Source organism: Mus caroli, unplaced genomic scaffold (genome assembly GCF_978045245.1).
Source record: "Mus caroli unplaced genomic scaffold, Mus_caroli_1 scaffold_19, whole genome shotgun sequence".
Taxonomy (NCBI): Eukaryota; Metazoa; Chordata; class Mammalia; order Rodentia; family Muridae; genus Mus; species Mus caroli.
Window position 1 is genome coordinate 42,029,073 of NW_028227274.1, and position 21,479 is coordinate 42,050,551.

At 37.0% G+C, this 21,479-nt stretch overlaps 1 protein-coding gene across 2 annotated transcripts; it reads left to right on the forward strand.

Moving 5' to 3' along the window:
• The first annotated feature begins 7,444 nt into the window (after nucleotides 1–7,444).
• Nucleotides 7,445–20,347, forward strand: LOC110285063 (serine protease inhibitor Kazal-type 6). Of its 2 annotated transcripts, XM_021151092.3 has the most exons (5): nucleotides 7,445–7,502; nucleotides 10,371–10,393; nucleotides 17,019–17,093; nucleotides 19,185–19,300; nucleotides 20,302–20,347. In XM_021151092.3, exons 1-5 carry the CDS (start codon nucleotides 7,445–7,447, stop codon nucleotides 20,345–20,347), a joined length of 318 nt encoding a protein of 105 aa, XP_021006751.1. The 2 variants fall into 2 exon arrangements, with proteins under 2 accessions (XP_021006751.1, XP_029328037.1); XM_029472177.2 differs by lacking the exons at nucleotides 7,445–7,502; nucleotides 17,019–17,093 and adding an exon at nucleotides 9,833–9,929.
• The last annotated feature ends 1,132 nt before the right edge of the window (nucleotides 20,348–21,479 follow it).

Consider the following 21,479-nt stretch of genomic DNA (forward strand, 5'->3'; position numbering starts at 1 on the left):
GAAAACCTGATGCAGTGAAAAAGGGGGTGGTCAAGGCTGAAAGGAGCAAGAAAAAGAAGGAAGAGGAAGATGAGGAGCAGAATGAAGAGGGTGAGGAAGAGGAGGAAGAAGAGGAAGACAAAGATGATGGTGATGAATAAGTTGGTTCTAGAGCAGTTTTTTCTTGTCTATAAAGCATTTAACACCTCCCTTCCCCTATACAATTCATTCCTTTTAAAGAAAAAAAAAATTGAAATGTATGGCTGTGTAAGATTTGTTTTTAAACTGTACAGTGTCTTTTTTTGTATAGTTAACACACTACCAAATGTGTCTTTAGATAGCCCTGTCCTGGTGATATTTTCAATAGCCACTAACCTTGCCTGGTTCAATCTGGGAGGTGTAAATTGGCATGGAAATTTAAAGTAGGTTCTTGTTGGTGCACAGCACAAATTATTTATATATGGGGACAGTAGTTTGGGTTTTGATTTTTGATTTTTCTCTTTTGGTTTTATTTTTGGGTTTTTTTTCATCTTCAGTTGTCTCTGATGCAGCTTAGACATTTTTTAAAGTCATGGTCTAAAGTTTTAAACAAGATATTACTCTGTAGCCTTGGCTATCTTGGAACATGCTATATAAACTAATCTCAATCAGACTCCCAGACATCTGCTTGCTTCGGCCCAAGGTACTGGCCATTTTGAAAACATTTGAAACCATTTTGTAGACAAAATAAAACATATTAAGCCAATATTAGGTTTCATGATGCCATCTTAGAATATATGTCTGTAAAAACAAATGTTTTGAGGAAAGTGTTGTAATATGGGCATTGGTTTGTTTACTATGCAGAAATTAAGCACATACTGATTAAAGTAAAGAATATCATAGGCAGTTGCTATCACCCTAGGCACATGACCCATCTAACAACAGGATGTTGGCCCCTACAATGGTGCCAGCTGTGGGTTTTGCCTTAAGGAGAGAGCCTCACAGCCAATGAAAAGATGTTTAGTTCTTTTGACATCCATGTCACAGTTGCATCAGTGGATGCATCTTGCCAGGGCAGTCATTATTGCAGCTCACAGTGTTGACAGATGGATCCGAATGATGATTCCTTTTCTCCTCTGAAAGTGTGAATAGCACAATGCAGCACTAGCACTAGGAAAACTAGGTAGCAGCACTGAAGTCATGATCTATGACTCAGGTATGTGATATTTTTAACAATAGGGTCTTACTATTAGTTCTGGAGAGTCACTATGAGCAATGGCAATAGCCAGCAATATTTGGCGATTTATGGGACATCACTGGCCAACAACTCCAGTAGAGGTCACCAATTGCTAGCATTGGGCTTCCTTTCTGTGAGCCTTTGGTATCTAGTTGTAACATTATTTCCCTATTTTAGAGTAACTCAGATTGACTCATTTTATATATATATGTGGGGTACATAATTTAGGACACTTCTGCATGGAAGTTGTTAATATGACTGTTTCAGAAGGTTCTCGGTATTATTTATTCCTCTCATTTTTCTCTCTTGTACTCTGCCCTCCCATCTCCAATTCCATTTCTTGTCCCATTATCCACCAATACCATTTTATATCACTGTGTTCTATCTTTCCTTGAATCTTGCCATTATGCCCTCTTACTAGTTTCCTAAGCTCTGTGGATACTCAAGATGAAAAACACACATCTACATGTCCAAAACTAACATCCATATATGAGAGAAACATATATTTGTATTTGTGAGTTGTGGTTACCTCATTAAGAATGAGTCTTTCTACTTCTGTCCATTTTGCTGTGAATTTAATGGTTTTGTTCTCTCTCCTCTCTCTCTCTCTCTCTCTCTCTCTCTCTCTCTCTCTCTCTCTCTCTCAGATATCTTCATTATTTACATTTCAAATGTTATAGCCTTTCCAGTTTTCCCCTCTGAAAATCCCTGATCTCCTCTCCCCTCCCCCATTCCCCAACCCACCCTCTCCTGCTTCCTGGCCCTGGCATTCCCCTATACTGAGGCATAGAACCTTCACAAGACCAAGGGCCTCTCCTCTCATTGACCGACTAGGCCATCCTCTGTTACAAATGCAGCTAGAGCCATGAGTCCCACCATGTGTTTTCTTTGATTGGTGGTTTAGCTCCCTGGGGAGCTCTAGGGGTGCTGGTTAGTTCATATTGTTGTTCCTCCTATGGGGCTACAAGCCCCTTCAGCTCCTTGGATACATTCTCTAGCTCCTTCATTGGATACCCTGTGCTTCGTCCAATGAATGGCTGAGAACATCCTCTTCTGAATTTGTCAGGCACTGGGAAGGCCTCTCAGGAGGCATCTTTATCAGGCTTTTCTCAGCAGGCTCTTGAAGAGAACACCCATTGCTTGTGCTGTAAGATCAAGAATCAACGAATGGAACCTCATAAAATTGCAAAGCTTCTGTAAGGCAAAAGACACCGTCAATAAGACAAAAAGGCAACCAACAGATTGGGAAATGACCTTTACCAATCCTGAATCAGATAGGGGGCAAATATCTAATTTATACAAAGAACTCAAAAAGATAGACTCCAGAAAACCAAATAACCCTATTAAGAAATGGAGTACAGATCTAAACAAAGAATTCTCACCTGAGGAATACCTAATGGCTGAGATGCACCTAAAAATATAATGTTCAACATCCTTAATTATCAGGGAAATGCAAATCAAAACAACCCTAAGATTCTACCTCACAGCAATCAGAATGGCTAAGATCAAAAACTCAGGTAACAGCAGATGCTGGCAAGGATGTGAAGAAAGAGGAACACTCCTCTATTGCTGGTGGGATTGCAAGCTGGTACAACCACTCCCAAAATCTGTTTGGCGGTTCCTCAGAAAATTGGACATAGTACTACCTGAGGACCCAGCAATACCACTCATGGGCATATACCTAGAAGATGCTCCAACATGTAATAAGGACACATGCCCCACTATGTTCATAGCAGCCTTATTTATAATAGCCAGAAGCTGGAAAGAACCCAGATGTCCCACAACAGAGGAATGGATACAGAAATTGTGGTACATTTACACAATGGAGTACTACTCAGCTATTAAAAACAATGAATTTATGAAATTCTTAGGCAAATGGATGGATCTGGAGGATATCACAGAGTGGGGTGACCCAATCCCAAAAGAACACACATGATATGCACTCACTGATAAGTGGATATTAGCCCAGAAGCTTGGAATACCCAAGATACAATTTGCAAAACACATGAAACTCAAGAAGAAGGAAGACCAGTGTGGACACTTCGATTCTTCTTAGAAAGGGGGAATAAAATGCCCATGGAAAGAGTTACAGAGACAAAGTTCAGAACAGAGACTGAAGGAATGACCATCCAGAGACTGCCCCACCTGGGATCCATACCATAAACAGCCACCAAACCAAGACACTATTGTGGATGTCAGTAAGATGTTGTTTTCTTTAATAAATGAATAATATTTTAATTTTTAAATGTACCAAATTTTTATTATCTTCTCATTTATTTATAGGCATCTAAGCTATTTTTAAATAGAGCAACATTGAATATGGTTGAGCAAGTACCTCCACAGCAGGACGTAGAGCCTCTTGGGTATATGCTAAGGAATGGCATAGCTGCATCATGTGAAAGATCTATTTCTACTTTTTTTTTTTTTTTTTTTTTTTGGTTTTTCGAGACAGGGTTTCTCTGTGTAGTCCTGGCTGTCCTGAAACTCACTCTGTAGACCAGGCTGGCCTTGAACTCAGAAATCTGCCTGCCTCTGCCTCCCAGGTGCTGGGATTAAAGGTGTGCGGCACCATGCCCAGCTCTATTTCTACTTTTTAAGGAACCACCAAACTAGTTTCCCCAGTTGATGCATGAATTTATAATCCTACTAGTTATGAATAAGTGTTCTCTTTTCCTCAAATCCTCATCAGCACTTGTATTACTTTTCATCTTAATTTATCACTACACTCCTAAGTTAGAGCATCTTTCAAACCTCATCAGAGAAGCCTGTTTTCAGAGTAAATTTAGATTAACACAGAGTCCCACAACCAGTCAAGGGTCAAACAATAATAGACCATGGAATGCTCATTCCTGTACGGGACATCTGTTTCACATTACTTCTCTAAAGGCTTCAGAAATACAGTGGAAGAGATGGCAGAAAAATCCAAGAGCAGTGTATGGTCAAAACCAAACAGTAATTTCTGGCCACAACTGGGAAATTGAACATATGAATGCACAGAGTTTGTAGCATAGAAACATCACTTGTACAAGCTCAAATTAGACATAATCTCGGCATGAGGACAAAGGTGGCAAGTCCCACCTCTAGCTAAGGAGATATTGGTAATTGATAACTGCTGGGAGAAGAGAGTTAGTTTTTTTTTTAATGAGGTGTAGCCCCAACAGGTCAAACATCTCCAGTGAAAGTCCATCCACTCAAGAGTAGGTAAGCAAACTAGAGATTGGTTAAAAAAACAAACAAAACAATACAAAACAAAACAAAACACAACTTCACTAACCCCACATCTGATAGAGGGCTAAAATCTAAAATATATAAAGAACTCAAGGAGTTAACCACCAAAACACCAAACAACCCAATCAAAAAATGGGGTATAGAACTAAACAGAGAATTAAAAACAAAGAAATCTCCAATGGCTAAGCAACACTTAAAGAAATGTTCAAAGTCCTTAGTTATTAGGTAAATGCAAATCAAAACAACACTGAGAGTCTACCTTACACCAATCAGAATGGCTAAGATTAAATCCTCAGTTAACAGCAGATGCTGGCGAGGATATGGAGAAAAGAACACTCCTCCATTGCTGGTGGGATTGCAAGCTGGTACAACCACTCTGGAAATCAATCTGGAGATTCCTCAGAAAATTAGAAATAGATCTACATAAAGATGCAGTTATACCACTCTTGGGCTTATACCAAATAGATGCCCCACCATACCACAGGACACATGCTCCATCATGTTCATAGAGACCTTGTTTGTTATAGCCAGAAGCTGGAAACACCCCAGATGTCCCACAACAGAAGAATGGATACAGAAAATGTGGTACATTTACACAATGGAATACTAATCAGCTATTAAGAACGAGACATCCTGAGTTTTGCAGGCAAATGGATGGAACTAGAAAACACCAGGCCCAAAAGGATGTGCATGGTATACATTCACGAATGGGTGAATATTAGCTAAAAAAGTACAGAATACCCAGGATACAGTCCACAGAACTCAAAAAGGTTTACAAGCTGAAGGGCCCACATAAGGATGCCTCAATCCCACTTGGGAGGAAAAGGAAAGCAATCACGGGAAGGGGGAAGGAGGTACAGACATGGTGGGAAAAGGGACAGGGAGGGGAAAAGAGGAACATGTTCAGGTATTGGGTTTGGGGAAAGGTCTGAAGTCCCGAGGGCCAACAGAAAGAATGGAAACAGGCAACCATGGGAGGTGGGAGTAGGGGGAGGGGACACTCCAGAATGTACCAGAGACCTGGGAGGTGAGTGACTCTCAGGACTCAAAGGGAGGACCTTAGATGAAATGTCCTACAATGGGGAGAGAAAGCTTGTAGAGCCCACCTCCAGAAGAGGGTCAGGAAATCAAGTGAGGGATGCGATTGCCATCCCACAGTCAAAAACTCTTGCCCATAATTGTTCCTGTCTGACAGAACTGCAGGGATGAAAATGAAGAGGAGCCTGAGAAAAAGGAGGCACAAATTGGGATCCAGCTCCAAGTGAGGCCCCAAGGCCTGACACGATTACTGAATCCATGGAGGGCCCACAAAAAAGGGCCTAACATAACTGCCCTCTGAAAGACTGAATAAGCAGCTGAAAAAGTTAGATGCAGATATTTACCCCCCAATCAATAGACAGAAGCTGCTGACCCCTGTGGTTGAATTAGGGAAAATCTGGAACAAGATGAAAAGGAGGGTGACCCTATAGAAGGACCAGCAATCTCAACTAACCTGGACCCCCAAGATCTCTCAGACACTGGACCACCAACCAGGCAGCATACACCAGCTGATATGAGGCCCCTAACACATATACAGCAGAGGACTGCTGGGTCTGAGTTCAGTCAAAGAAGATACACCTAACCCTCAAAAGACAAAAGTCCCCAGAGTGTGGAAAGGTCTGGTGGGATGGAGGGGGAGGACATCCTCGTGGAGATAGGGGTGTGGGGATGAGGTATGGGATGTGGAACAGTCAGAGGGTGCACTGGGTAGGAAATACTTTTGGAGTATTAAAAAAAAGATTAAATAAATTTTTTAAAAATCCATCCTAACTCATGGAGTAAATCAAATAAAAAATTTCGAGTAATTTCCAAAAGAAGTTAAAATGTCTTGTGAAAAAAAGGAACATGGGGTAGATGCATTTTAAATCATGAAGAAGAAATAAATTATTTGGCAAATAACATATAGCTTAGTTACGAAGAGTTGGCAATAATCCCTTGTATTTCAATTAGGTGCATTTTCCACAATTTTTCTATATACTAACTTGCTATATTTACTTTGGTGTATTTTAATTAGCACATTATATTTTTGAGGCACAATTTCTTGTTACAACTACAGCTTTCCCCTCATTCTTATTTCTCTTCTCTGTAAAGAGCTATTACATCTTACCCTAAGATGTGTCTTACATTTAAACTTCCAGTGATGTTTACTAGGTTCATTTAACTTACACAGAGATATATTTCCAAATGTTTGAAAATTAGGCTATCTACAATAGCTTCAATTTTTAGCTTATAGAATTAAGGAAATATTCAATATGCTCTAGTTTAAATTCTCAATTCAATAACTTTTCACGTTTTAACAAAGTAAAAATAATACATTTTGTTTTTTTATTTAAAAATTAGAAATCACTATTATTTGGCTGTGATGGAGATTTTTAAACTAACAAGCTAATCCCTGTTTTGAAATGTCCATTCTGATGAGGCTCTGGTGACAATGTACCTTCTCTCCTTTGGGTACATCCTTACGACTTGGAAAATTCAAGTTACACCCAGGAATTCCATTCACCTGTGCTTACTCATCTGGACCACAGCCACATAGGACCTGTCTGAAAGAGACATTTAGAGGAGTAGAACTCAGCCTGTGACTCACTCCTTTAATGTAGTGGAGCCTTAGAGGGAAAAGGCAGGGGGGATGTATTGGTTGTTAGGAAAATGTAGGTTACTAGAAGAAAATAACATCCTCCATTAATAAGATCTAAGGTGCGACTCACATAATTGTTTTCCTTCTTAAGATTGATGAGACTCACGAGGCATTTCTTTAAGCTGGTGACAGATCCTCATAAATGCCTAAAGTGTATAGGACTGCATGTGGCTTTAGAAGGAGATTTTTATAAAGAAGGTGGAGATCCCAACTCCCTTCATGCTGTCTCTCTCTTGCTATATATATAAATGTCTGCGTGTGTATTCTAGGGTTTCTGGGAAGAGTCTTGACAGAGAACCTAAGCTGAGCGAAGCAGCCTTGATCTGAGTGAGCTAACTGGCACCATGAAAGTAGCAGGTGTCTTTCTGCTCCTCTCTCTGGCTCTTCTCTGCTTTTTCTCAGGTGAGTTTTTTCTTACAATTAACATCCCATAGTTACATCAAAGCAAAAAGGAGAAGAGGAGATCTTTTTCACATGTCAAAAAACTAATGATTTTTTTTATGTGAGAGAGCAGTTAAGAAATAATATCATAACTATGACTACAGTAATGATGGTGATGACGGCGATAATGGTAAGGATGAGAAGTGTCATTCACAAAGCATAGGTGCTCTGGGCTTGTACTAATGGCTGCTGTAGATCATCTCTGACCATTTTGTAAGAAGTCTGTATCCCTGTTCTTCATGTAGGAAACTGAGGCATGGAGAAGGAAATTGCTAACCTACTTTTAAAAATTCTGTGAAATTTACAATTTGTATTGAGGTCTTAACGACTTCACAGTTGATGCTTATTTGTAAGAACAAATCTAGAAGACAAATAATTGGCATTAAAACTAATCTTGGCTTTTCAGGGAAAAAAAGCTCATTCTTGTCCTTTTTTATTATACCAGGGAGACTCAAATGATTGAAATTGAAACAGGTAGACAGAAACTCAATTCGAATGCGAAGCTTTCTTTCTTTCTTTCTTTCTTTCTTTTTTTTTTTTTTTTTTTTTTTTTTGGTTTTTCAAGACAAGGTTTCTCTGTAGTCCTGGCTGTCCTGGAACTCACTCTGTAGACCAGGCTGACCTCGAACTCAGAAATTCGCCTGCCTCTGCCTCTGCCTTCCAAGCGCTGGGATTAAAGGTGTGGGCCACCACGCCTGGCTAATGTAAAGGTTTCAAAAGAAGTTATTGAGCCTTAGAACGAAGAAGCATGTGTAGCAAGACAAGTGAATTATTCTTCAAAGAGGCAATATTTTAGACCACTTAAATGAACAACAAGCATGCATTTTATCAGCTGGGGTAGCTCAGAAACATACCCTAAAGCTATTCACCTTGAGAAGAAAAAAAATGCATTTGTAGGTCAAAGGAAACCCTTGATGAACACAGTCTTTTATATTTACTGTCTCTTCTTTTAGTCTATTGGCTAGTGGTCAGAGTGTCTTTTAAGATGAATAGACCATGGCACAGTTCCATCTTTCCCACTACAATCCTGCATCAACTAAAGAAATTTCTCAGTCTTCTAACATACTAACACTCCTGTGTAACTGCCAAGAAATGAGACTAAACTTGAGATGTGGCATGCTTCCATGGGTGATATATCATTTTCTGGGACCGTAGATGATAAACATTGTGGGTCCAAGGTTTTGAAGTTACTGATGAATTGGAAAACAAATCAATGAGGTAAAGTTGATAGAAGGTCTCTCTGTAAAATGTATATTAAGATTAGATAAAAGATACTGCAATATTGTTGAGTAAGTTTATCTGATAAAACATAACTATTCCAAAAATATTTTCCTGAGGTAGCAGAAAGTTAGACCTATGTTAAAACTTAGTCCCTCAAGTCAGTTGTCATCCTTGGCAGCTTACGTTTGTAAAGATGAATTTACGCTAACAAGATCTAATTGCCTGAGTTCTTCAGAATTAATATTTCACAAACACACAAGATATCATTCAAGGAGTAGCATGCTCAAGAAAGCTAATGTTACAACTGTGAAAATGAATTTAAGTCCTAGTATTTCATCATACAGTTCTGTAACCTGAGTTTCTTTTTCTTGTATAAACTGAAAATATAGAATAAGCACTCCTATGTGGGGAATTAAATCAGAAAATGCATATAAAGAGCTTGAAATAGTAGAAGGGGCACAATAACTATTCAGTAAATGTCTTATATTAATGTTATAACTAAAATACAGTAAAGAGCAGCTTTTCTTTAAGTATGGTAAATATGAATTTAGTTTCTGCCTTGCTGTTTCCTAAATGTGAAGCATGGACAAATCCTTCCTTTTCCAAGTAGAGGTTTTTCAAAGTAAAACATTGACTGGAAATTACAATAACTAGATTTCCAAGAACATAAAAAAATCACTGACAGGGTTTACAAAACTTCAGACTCTCCAGCATTGACTAGTTTCATAATGTATGCCCTCCAAGGAAGGTGTCAGAAGGCTCTGTGTCCATAACAATCACCCATTCTTCCAGTTATGACACATTACTGCTGGGAAAGCTTCAGGAAGAAATGATGAGGCCCCTATAAAATTTAAGAGCTGTGGATTTTTCCACATTCATTAATACTTTACATTGGAAATATGTCTGCCAAACATCCCTAAGTGCTGGCCCATGTTGAAGGTAGCATTAATCTGTACTTCCTCACTGAAGTCTTAGTCTTACATGCACGAAAGCTCTTGATGAATTCCCACCTGTCAGAAAGCACCACATATTCAAAACCACAAATATTAATATGAAGAGAGAAGAAGAGGATGAGAAGACTACATAAGAAACCATCTTCAGGAATTCAGAGAAATAGAGAAGGCACAAAAAATGAGGGATCAGAAAGAGGATGGAATCAGTCTTTAAGTATGTATACATGGGTCATATCTTTAAGATTAATTTTTGATAGAAAGCCCAGATGAGCAATCCTGAGTTCAGCAAATAGCAAACTTTCAACTCTGCATGTCACGTACTTTGACAGAAGGCAAGGGAACTGTTCCTTGAGATGCTGGTCAGAGGAGACTTTCCAAGACCACTTCTGTGAAGTAAGACCAAGAATGATAAAGTCACTCCCATCGTGGATGAAAAGTGAGACCAAGGCTGTCATGAATCTCTAGATCTTAAACCGCTCTCTTTCACTTAACCCTGATTCTCAACAAAATAGGTGAGCAGACTTGAAAATGAGCAGACCCTCTAGGTCTTTAGGACATGGCCAAGAGCTGCTAAGTGCATATTGCTACTAAATCTGCAGATCTCTTTTTGCACATTCAGAAATTACAGTGTTCGGAATTTGTGCTTTTTTTCCAGGTGCCTTCAGTCAAGGAGGACAGGTTAGTACCTATCTGTCTCTATTTTTCTGGTCTAGGTAGTATATGACTGCTATTCCTTTGCTAAAATGAGATTTACCTATCCTATGAAAGAAGTTAGGGAGGGTGGAGAGAAATGCCAAATTTAGAAATCACATGTAACAGTGAGATTTTAAACTACAGTTTTTCATCTTACAAAAACTTAAGTTTAAAGGAGTTCAAATCTACATTTTTATACATTGACAGGGTGCTGTGTTATTAAACAAACATAGGATGGGTATGAAATAAAGTTTATGTCCTACCCTTAACTTAACCAGACTACTGAACTAAAAAGTTCTCAGTTCTTCAAGCTGTAAATACCACAGCTATTAAACTATGCACTAATAATCACTCTGCAGAATTGCAGTTATTATTAAGCTTCACAAACAAGGCAAAGATCATTTGGAATACTATAAACACTATATGTGAGTTAGTTACTAATATTTAATTCACTCCCTTCCATAGAGTTAGAAGAGAGGTCTTTGGTTTGTTTGTTCGTTTTGTTTTGTTTTGTTTTGTTTTGTTTTGTTTTTACAGAAATAATTAATGAATATAGTTCTGTGTATGAAGCATACACCACATTTAATGCAAGTTGCTGTTAAAAATCAGAATGGGCACAAATTTATTCATTAAGCTATTGTTTTCTTTGTTGTATTGTTTTGCTTTTGGTTTTGGTCTTAGGTTAATTCAACGGCATTTTTATTGTGCTTTCATTTAATCTAACCATTGAAAACTTGTACAAACAAATGATGCTTGCCCTAAATCCCTGCTAATTTTGTTGGGCAGTTCAACTTGATTGGGGTATTAGCTTTTCTGATCTTAGAGTATCCAAAATTTTCAGATAGTATTGCCAACTGATGTGTCAAGTTAAAAAAACTCTGGTGTATGCATCATATTCATAAGCTTATTTTTATTAATTTTAGCATCTCACCAATTAAGCTTCATCTTAAATTTTATGGTGTCTTCTAATTTGTCCACATGTGTGTATGTGTGTGTATATAACACACAACATATGTGATTGTGTTCTTATATGAGGCTGTATATTCTATAATGTATGTACTCAAATAAGTGTCATACTACAGCTTATACTAAATTTAGAAGCAAACCAGAAAAAAACATAAGTCAGCCAACATATTTCATACTCCATTAGACTGTAAAATAAGATTATCCAGCTGCTGCACATAAATCTACATAATTATAAAAAAAACTGACATTTAACCCCAGGTTTATCATTAACCCATATGTCACTTCCTTTCTTGGGAATTTCATTTCTGAGAGTTTACTAGTGTTTTATATTGATCGGGTATTATTTACCAAATACGTATCCTGTCTTTTACATGATTTAAGTTTTATGGTCTGCTTGCTTTAGGGTCAGCTGACATTCTTTCCAAATACACAGATCTTCATGTAAGACATTGGAAAACAGTTGAATTGCATTCTAAACAACTGCACAGATTATACCTACACAGAACAAAATCTAGCAATTTAAGAAAAATGGAAGGAAAACAAAACAACACAAAAATCAGTTACTGAGCTAGACAGTGAAAGACTGGCTTTGGAGTAAGACAATATGAATGAAATGTAATTCAGTTATGTGTCATGTGCTTTGGTTGTTTTTCTCTTCTCACTACTTCTGTTTCCACATCTTTAAGATGAAGGTTGAGATGCAGTGATATCTAAAGCTTCTTCCTTCTCTAAATATTTGAATTGTTATGGACCAAGGCTGTTGTCTACAAACCATAAAGCACAAGGAAGGTTTTGCTCTCCAAGACCACACCCAAGCAGCCCTACTCTTCCTTCTTGGCCAGAGGGAGAGTGGGACAGAAGGATTTACTAATGTTAGTAACATGCTGGTTCATGTCAGACCCAGGCAAGACAAAAGGATGTCAAGTTTCCACAAGCGCTCCAACATTCCATCACTCAGCTCATTCTTCCCATGCCAGGAATTCTGACCATGACACATCTTCTGGGAGATTATAGGGTACAGTCCTAATTATAGGCCTTTTCAAAGTTCATATTCTTTTACAACCATTCTTCAAGGTATCGGGGTGTGTTTGGTTACACCCATATGTGTAATCTCAACTCTAGGAAGGCTGAGGCAGGAGGAGAATCTAATTTTAAGACTAACCCTGTTAATGGAATGAATATCAGACTGGACAAGCCTAGGCTCCAGACAGAATGAATGTTTTCTGGTTTCCTATTTTTTTCTACTTTCAAAGTAGATTGTCATACCCTTGAGAGTCATTTAAATGTGTGGCCCTACCAACTGTTTCTTCTGTAGAGTTTTGGCATAATTAAATACAGTATTTTAAGATAAAGATGATTAATTTTAATACATTTATAAAACATTGTTCCATTACTAAGATGAGTTTGAAGTTCTTGGCTCTTCACAGTCCCCAAGGTTTTACTTAAAATTAGTGTATTAACAATACTTAAATCTAGTTTGGATGTGTTAACATCTGCAATGTAATCAGAGATGGAAAAATTTTGAAGCCTGAGAAGTCTACCAGCAGTAAGAAGTGGGTGGAATCAAGTCCCAGGACTGCTGGGTCCATATTGACTTAGCTGCAATCAGGTGTAGAGAGCCATCATGCAGTCTCTGTACATGGTTTTGAGGAGTACTTTCTTCTAACAAATTTGATGTGATGATTATTATTGCCCTGTCTTATGCAAAAAAGATGGTGAACATTATAATTTCTCCAATTGTAGAAAGGTTGATACCAGTAGAAAATCTCATATAGAACTGAACTTATAGTACTGATTCAGACAAGAAATATTAAAAACTTTTATAGGTAATAAATTGGAGCAGCGAAGAAGTGAAGAAGTGAAGTGAAGAAGTGAAGAAAGAAGAAAGAAAGAAAGAAAGAAAGAAAGAAAGAAAGAAAGAAAGAAAGAAAGAGAAAGAAAGAAAGAGAGAGAAGGAGGAGGGAGGGAGGGAGGAAGGAAGGAAGGAAGGAAGGAAGGAAGGAAGGAAGGAAGGAAGGAAGGAAGGAAGGAAGGAAGGAAGAAAGGGACATTTCAAAGGAGAAATTGACAATGTCAGAAAGAGATCTGGCTGAGAAATTTGAAGAGTGGAGCTTCCATGAAAATCGAACCGTAAAATACAAGGCTGTTGAGAGGAAAGAACACATGCTTTAGAAATAACTAATTCTTAACTATGAATTGAACTGGTAGTTACAGGTTTCTTAATCCACTTACATGAAGATTAGAGAATGAGTTACTGATCCTGGCATGAGTCAGGATTATTTGAGAGAGTACATACATATTCTTAAAGAAAATCAAGTATTTAAAACTCCTTGTAAATAACCACAGCCATATTAAGGAGAGGAAAAAACAAAAAGTGAAGATGAAGGGAGCAGACATATTATAAATCTTGGATTTTTTTAAAGATTTGGGTGATCAAGAAGTGCATAAGAAACTAGTAAAAGTTTTATTAGCAACCAGAGTTTCTATTCTCATAAGCATCACTTTTGAAGAGCACTGCCAAAACAAAAGGGGCACATGAAAATGGGAAGTTTGTCTAGATCAGCAGTTCTTAACCTCCCTAATGCTGTGACCTTCATGTTGTGGTGACCCCAAACATAAAATTATTTTCGTTGCTATTCCATAACTGTAATTTCGCTACTGTTATGAATTTACAGAATCAATGTTTTTTTTTTCTGATGGCCTTAGACAACCCCTGTGACAAGGACCTTCAACCACCACAGGGTCAGGAACTACAGGTTGATAACGACTTCTCTAGATAGAGATGGGTTTAGAAGACTGGAATTTGATGAAAGATGGAGTTTGAATTGACTGGGTTTTATTTTCACACAGGAGAAATTATATCATCTTCCATCTAAAGTCCATGTGCTTTGTGTGCGAGGATGCACATTTTCCTTGGGTTGATTTATTTGTACATTTAAAATGACTAAAATATTAATCATCTCGAGTCTTTAGTTGACTTCACAAGAATATATGTTCAAATTTCAATAAAAGTAAACAATTCAATGGTCTCTATTAATAAATATGACTAACCTGGGCACTGAAATGCCTTGCCATTCTTGCAAAGTTTAGGAGATAACAGTGCTTTGAAGAACCACAAGAGGTCAGGCCAATTCTCAGTTTGATACCCAAAACCCTGATAGGACTCAAAGAAGAATATCAAAGAAGATTAAATGAAATTTCTTTTTAAATCTGAAAAAAAATCCAAGAAACATTCAAAATAAATCTTATTCAAACATGGAAGCAACCACACCAACATTCTGGTATATGATACAAATTACCTGGCTGATGTTTATGATAACACTCCATCAACAGAAAACTTTATACAACTCCTTTGAGGCATTTTCATCCGATCCACAGGGCACTGTAGTTCTCCTCACACTCTTAATGTCCATGAATGGGACCTAAGTGGGGAAATGGTAACCTACCATCTCCTCCATCTAGATTTGCTTCAACTTCCAGGAAGGAGCCCATCATTTGGCTGTCATTCAAGGGTTACAGCCAAATTTAAAAGAAGTTCAGGCACATGAAAGGCATGCCAGTAATAACTCTTAATATTTTTCTTCATGTGGTGCTGCAGACCCTCTGGGTCCCGTGCCTGCGTAGGAAAGAGTCTCTCGAGCAGATGGGCAAAGAGTCGGATGGGACTGACAGAATCAAGCACACAAGAGAGGTGTCAAATCTGAATGTAATCTCTTGGTAAAACATGAGACTATTATATTACAGCGAATATCATAAATTGTAAAACATAACAGATACGGTACATTGAAGTTTCCCAGGTGCAAGAGGAGTGACTTTAAAAAGACTATATTTACTTAGAGATAAACGCCTGCTTTAGCCCTGACCAGGCAAAAGTTTTATACTTTGTTAATTGCTCCAGGGGGTTTAACTCTTGACAGGCTTCAAGAGTAATGTAGTGTCATTGACCCTGAAATTCTCTAGGCCTTGTTAAATTATATCTAATTTGGAGAATTTCCATTATCAGGATAGTATATCAATTTGCTCTGGTGTGGAATGTAGTTTGTAGTAAATATTTCTATCTCAGTGAGACTTTTAGTCTCTTTTTGCAGATAACTGAGCTAATGGCTAGTGTTTTATTGTTTTATGGTAGAACTAAATTAGTTACTGAATAGGTTAAGCTCCTTGCTGTTATCTGGGATCTTAGAACACTGGGAAAGGCTTTAGCTATGTTAGAATTCAATCTTAAAAGGCATTTACTATAAGGTAATGCTTAATAGAGTGCACGTGAATCCATACATTAAACTAATGCGGTGGGAATATGATAATTGTGGGTTCAGGATAAAATGCTAAACCTCTGGGAGAAGAATTACCATGGAACTCTGATCCTCAAGAACAGCTTCCAGGCTTTACGCCTGCCAAACTGATCCAAGCTGGAGGGTCAGACTTTCATCAGACCTCCAGCACAAAGTTCTAGGAATTCATTTCTCATGAGCAGCTTTTTTGGCATTACTGCCTCAAGCTGGCTCCACCGGAGTACCTTGGCAATGTGGTAGAAGCTATGTTTTCATTTTATCCCTTAGACTACCTTGTAGAAGGTTTTCTTGGTTGGTTGGTTGGTTGGTTGGTTGGTTGGTTGGTTGGTTGGTTGGTTGGATTTGTTTTGTGTGGTAACTACACTGATGTTTTGTGCCTCTGTAACAGGTTCCTCCTCTGATTGCTCTGATCTTCCTTAAACTACCCAGTGATTGCAAAAGGTTTCTTAGATAAAGAAGAAGCATTGAGTCAAAAAAAGACGATATTTCCCATCCAGCTCAAGAACTAGAGACAGAAAAGCTTTATTTAAGCCTCTTCAATAAAAGAAGTCATTGTTACTTTACAGACAATCCAAGCTAGATAGGCCACTGTATAATATCTACTCTCATGGAAAAGACCATGTTCTATGGATGGAAAAAGCAAGGATTTGGTTTTCTTTAAAGGGTTAGCCACTGGAAATTTGACCATTTTCCAATGAGTATATGGGCAGCACAAATTGGAGTTGGTTGGTTATTTTGATTTTATTTTGTTTTGTTTTGGGGAAGGGCACAAAGGTGGAAGGGTGGACCTGGGAGGAATGGAAAGTGAGTTTGATAGGGGTGCATTGTATAAAATTCCCAAATAATTCATAAAAGTATTAAGTTGGGGAAAGGAGAAGGGGCCCTTATAAGGAGACTGCTTTCTACAATCCAAGGAAAGATCATTTCAAACATGCAACAATGATTGTGGAAATCCTATGCCAACTATGATCTCTGAGACCACCCTGAGAACCTGAGAGCAAGCCAGGTTAGGTTTTTGACGGGTGCTTTCTTCATTGAAGTAAATGAAGAAAACTGACTTAACTGTTGCTTCACCTAAGATAGCACAGCCAACAATGAGAAAGTTCTAGAAGATGACTCTTAACTCTTGAAATGCCCCACTATTTAGCAGTATGGGAGCTGTCTGTTCTGAGGCAGTTTGTCCGTATGTCAGCTGATCCATGTGAATTTGTTTATAATAACTGTTTGCTCTTCCTGATTTTTTCCAGTGGGCAGGGGAAGGTAGTAAGTGACTTGAGGAAGGCTGAAAGGATGAGAAATACTCAAAGTAAATGCTCTCCCCAAGTGTCTGTCTTACTATCTACTTTTCAAAGGACAAAAGAGGCTGGATCACAAGATCAGAGGGCCGATTTCCAGGGAAAGGTGTCTTAAGGCATCGTCTCTTTCAAGTAAGAGACTTTCTTGTTTATTTCCCTTACTCTCTGGGATTCTAGATCCAGGTATCTTTTGCTCAGCTTGCAAACAACTGGTGTTTTCCTCCTGTGCTCTTTGTCACACATTGTGCCACAATTATATCGTCTCTCCTTTCCTCTCTAATGAAGATACAATGATGTGTTTACTGAAATGCTCTTCATTATCAGTTCCTTGTCTGACCAGCATCCAGTACTATGCCTTCTATACTTTGGTTACTCATGGAGCATTTGATGAATAAATGAAATATCAAAGACAACACTGCAGTTCACGTTCTTTTTGGTCGCAATGCTATAGCTGTGAACATGTAGGATAATGATTTAATTTTTATAAAGTTTTGAAGGGAAAATTTCCTTAGGGCATATATCATTCTCCAGATTTTCTAGATTTAATTACATTAGAAAACATAAAAGATTATTGATATAGAAGGAACATCAGAGGATGAGTTTTTATTTTAGCAGAGAGGAAGATAAGCACCACGCTACCTTACCTGAACACTATAACATTCCATGTTTCAACAACAACAACAACAACAACAACAACAAAAATGTGAAATTGATGCTCTCAGGTGTCTTAAACTGGATGTACATATTTATCTTCAAATGTGAATGTATGACTATTTTATTGAAGATTCTCCCATGCAAAATTCAGACAAGCTTGTCAGTGTATAATGGTGTCTGCCAATAACTAATATCCTATTTCTAAAGAACCAAAAGCATAGATTTATGTATAAGTATATAACACAATGTTACAGGATAACATAGGTAGAGGGTACTAAAATTTTCTATAGTGAAGCTGATATACCCATTACCTCACACTGTTAGTCATTGTTTGTTTTGAGGTACTAACTATTAAATCTACTCAGTTAGCTGAAATTCTGAATACAATGCAATTTTAATGCCTGTAGCATTTATATTGTGCTCTAGAACTGATAAGCTATATCAGTGAAATTTGTGTGTCAAGGATAGAAAGTGATATGAAGTCTGATTCTCTCAGTCGGGATGTATTACTATTCAGCTATAGTGGATTATTGGAGATTCTGCACCCCAAAATGAGAAGTAATAGATTCAATCATGGATAAGCTGCCCAGTTTCCAGCTGTGCTCTAGTCTCTCTCCCTGGCATTTAATATAACTCTGCATACTTCTAAGGGATATTATTAGGTTCAACTGAAGTAATGTGTTTGAAAATGATCAACTTTTATGGAGACATTGAAAATTATAAGATTGTTACTTAAATGGAACTAAAAAAAAATTGAAGCTACTTTCCTTTGTTTATATGTAAATAACACCTCACTGTTCCTAGCTGATATTTGTAGGAGTTTTATTCAATGTATTTCATATTATTAATACCTTGGAAATAAAAAATACATCAAATATCAATTCTATTATTCTTACATTGACAGCCATCTTACTTCTAATAATCACATTATTTTATTAGTGTAATTAATAGGATAGGTTATGAACAGATACTACCATGCTTTTCTGTGGTAGCTGATTTTCATTACACATAACAAAGGTTCCCATGAGACTGAAATCTCAGGATCTTTCTAAACATGGCAACTTAGGGGCCATTAATAAATTACTATAATAGTCAATAAAGTTCAAAGTCTGCAAGAAGATTCTAGGAGCAAATTAGGGTAAAAACCTTAAAATTGTTTTCAATATATAATGAATGGGCATTGCATCTAGTGGGAAAACCAACAAGCTTCAAGTAATGTCTAGAAACTTCCTTGCAAGGATTATCCATACTTCGCTAGTATGCAGAAGTACTATTAAAATATATTAACATAATGCATGTGATCAAAAAATAGGCATGTATTATCCAAAATTACTCTCAACTAGATCAATTTAATGTTGGAACAAAAAGTTTTATTTATAGCGTTTGACCTTTTTAATTTATTCATCATCATCATCATAATAATAATAATGTATTTCCCAAATTGCCATAAAAGTCTCAGTGAAACAAAATGTTCTACATATCTATTTCAGGATACAATAAATTAAGCTTCTGCTCCAAATTACCAGTCCGTTAGATAGGATGTTACTTATAATATTTTTTCCATTGTAGATTAATTGTGGTGAGTTCCGTGACCCCAAGGTCTTCTGCACTAGGGAATCTGATCCACTCTGTGGCTCTGATGGCCAGACATATGGGAATAAATGTGCCTTCTGCAAGGCATTGGAGTAAGTATGGTTCTCATCACACCTGGGTCTGGTGAGCAAAAACTTCCAAAGTTAAAATAATGGTTTTACGAGATAGCCTAGAATATTCTATCCATATCTCATACAGAGACTGACAAAATTATCTCCTAGTAAATGGATTAAAAATAAAGTCTCAAAAATTGCAAAACAAATTATTTCAAAGCATTTTAACTACTCTGTATTTATTATAATGCATTTTGGGGATTTCTTTGTACTACATTTTGCATATAACAATTTACCTTTAATAACATTTGTATTTTTATCATTTTAGTTTATTTATATATGTGTTTTGGCTGCATGTATGTCTATGCACCATGTACATGCTTAGTGCCAAGGGAGACCAGAAGAGGGCATCAGACTCCCTAGAACTGGAGTTATGGGCTATTGTAAGCTGCCATATAGTTTTTGGGACTCAAACCTGGTTCTTCTGCAAGAGCAGCCAGTGTTCTTAAACATTGAGCCATTTTTTTGCAGCCATTTTTTATTCAAAAAACATTTATGATGTCAATATAGATTTCAATATGTAATGAACATATTAACATGTGACCTATTTTCTCAACAGAAGTCCAGGGAGTAGGGTGAGATTTGAATGCATGAAAGGGACATATACCTAATAAAACCTGCATATGCAGCCTTGTATAAAATGCAAAATGCCTCAATATTTGATTAATTTTTTCTGCTAAGACAGACCTATGACTTGTCATTTATTGACATCTTTTCTCTTCCCATCTATCTTTCACTTTTCTAGAATGAGTTACAAGTTTCAAAAGTTCTAAAGATTAACAAACTAGATTGGCTTAAGATCCATTTCTTTCACCAGTAGATGAGGATATTTAAGTAACTTCTGCTAAATAGCAATATACATATCAACAAAATCCAATAATCGTATTGGTGGTACCATATTTAAAGCTGCCCTGGGCTCTATGACAAACACTAATGATAATGCACTAAATCTATATTTATCTTTTTTTATATATATATAGGAAAAGCTCTGGGAAGATCAACCTGAAGCATCGTGGGAAATGCTGAATTAGAGCTGGTGTTTTGTGCCACGTTGCCTGTCTGCACTCACACTTATTTTTTTATTTCTGCTTTTTTTTTTCTCTAGCAAATGCCATAAATTCACAAATAATAAAACACAACTTTTTCTCCATGTGGGTCTTATGTAGGTCACAATGTCTATTTCCTTTGACTTGTCAATAAAGAAAATCCTGCAGAATTGATTACATTTTGGTCTAAGATTAATATAACAAACTGGTACACAAAGAATAACGAACATGATTCATTAATTTGAGTCAATGTCCTGCTTTCCTCATCAAAATACACCACCCACCACAACTGAGCCCAGCAAAAATGGTTCCTCTCTTTCACTTTTGAAATTTGCATGGTAACAACAAACCTAATACTAATATGATTCTAAAATAAGTTATTTGATTACGAGATTACAAGATGTTGGTGCTTCTTAATTTCAGGAGAGATATTTTATATAAAAACGAAATATACATTGTCTAAGGAGCTTATTTTCACCTTACTTTGAAATAGTGTATTTGGATTTTGTGATATTCAAAAACAGTATTTGCCTTCCTGAAAACAACCTGTGGCATTCTGAGCAGGAAGTAAAGAAATGCTCAAACTGAAGAGTGGATATTTAACAAACGTTGACTATTCGGTAGAGAATATGTGAGAAAAAGCTCTCAAAAGAAAGAGAGCTTCACTGTAGAATGGAAAAATTGTATAAATCATTAGGAATCAAAAGACATACAGCAATTTACTTACATGATAGAGAAATCAGTTCCAATTGTAAGAAAACTAAGGATCACAAGAGTCCTTGTTATAAGCCAGTCATATACCATGTAGCTTTTCCATTCTATGAAAACCCACAATTTTCATATATAAATTCATCTCATTCTGAGAAATTGTCAGGAAAGTCTTGGAATCTAGTCATTTAAATACTTTTATGGACTAGAATATGATTTTTACAAATAATATCCTCCTGAAGGACATTTTTGTTTAATATATATGAAAATTTCCTTAAAAGCAATGGCTTTCACTCTGCTGAAAAAAAAAAAAAAACTTTTCCTGGGTGTCCAATCTGGAATAGATTCTGTTCTAAATGCTTACAGTAGCACCTGTGAATGGAAGTAAGAAGAAACAATATTTC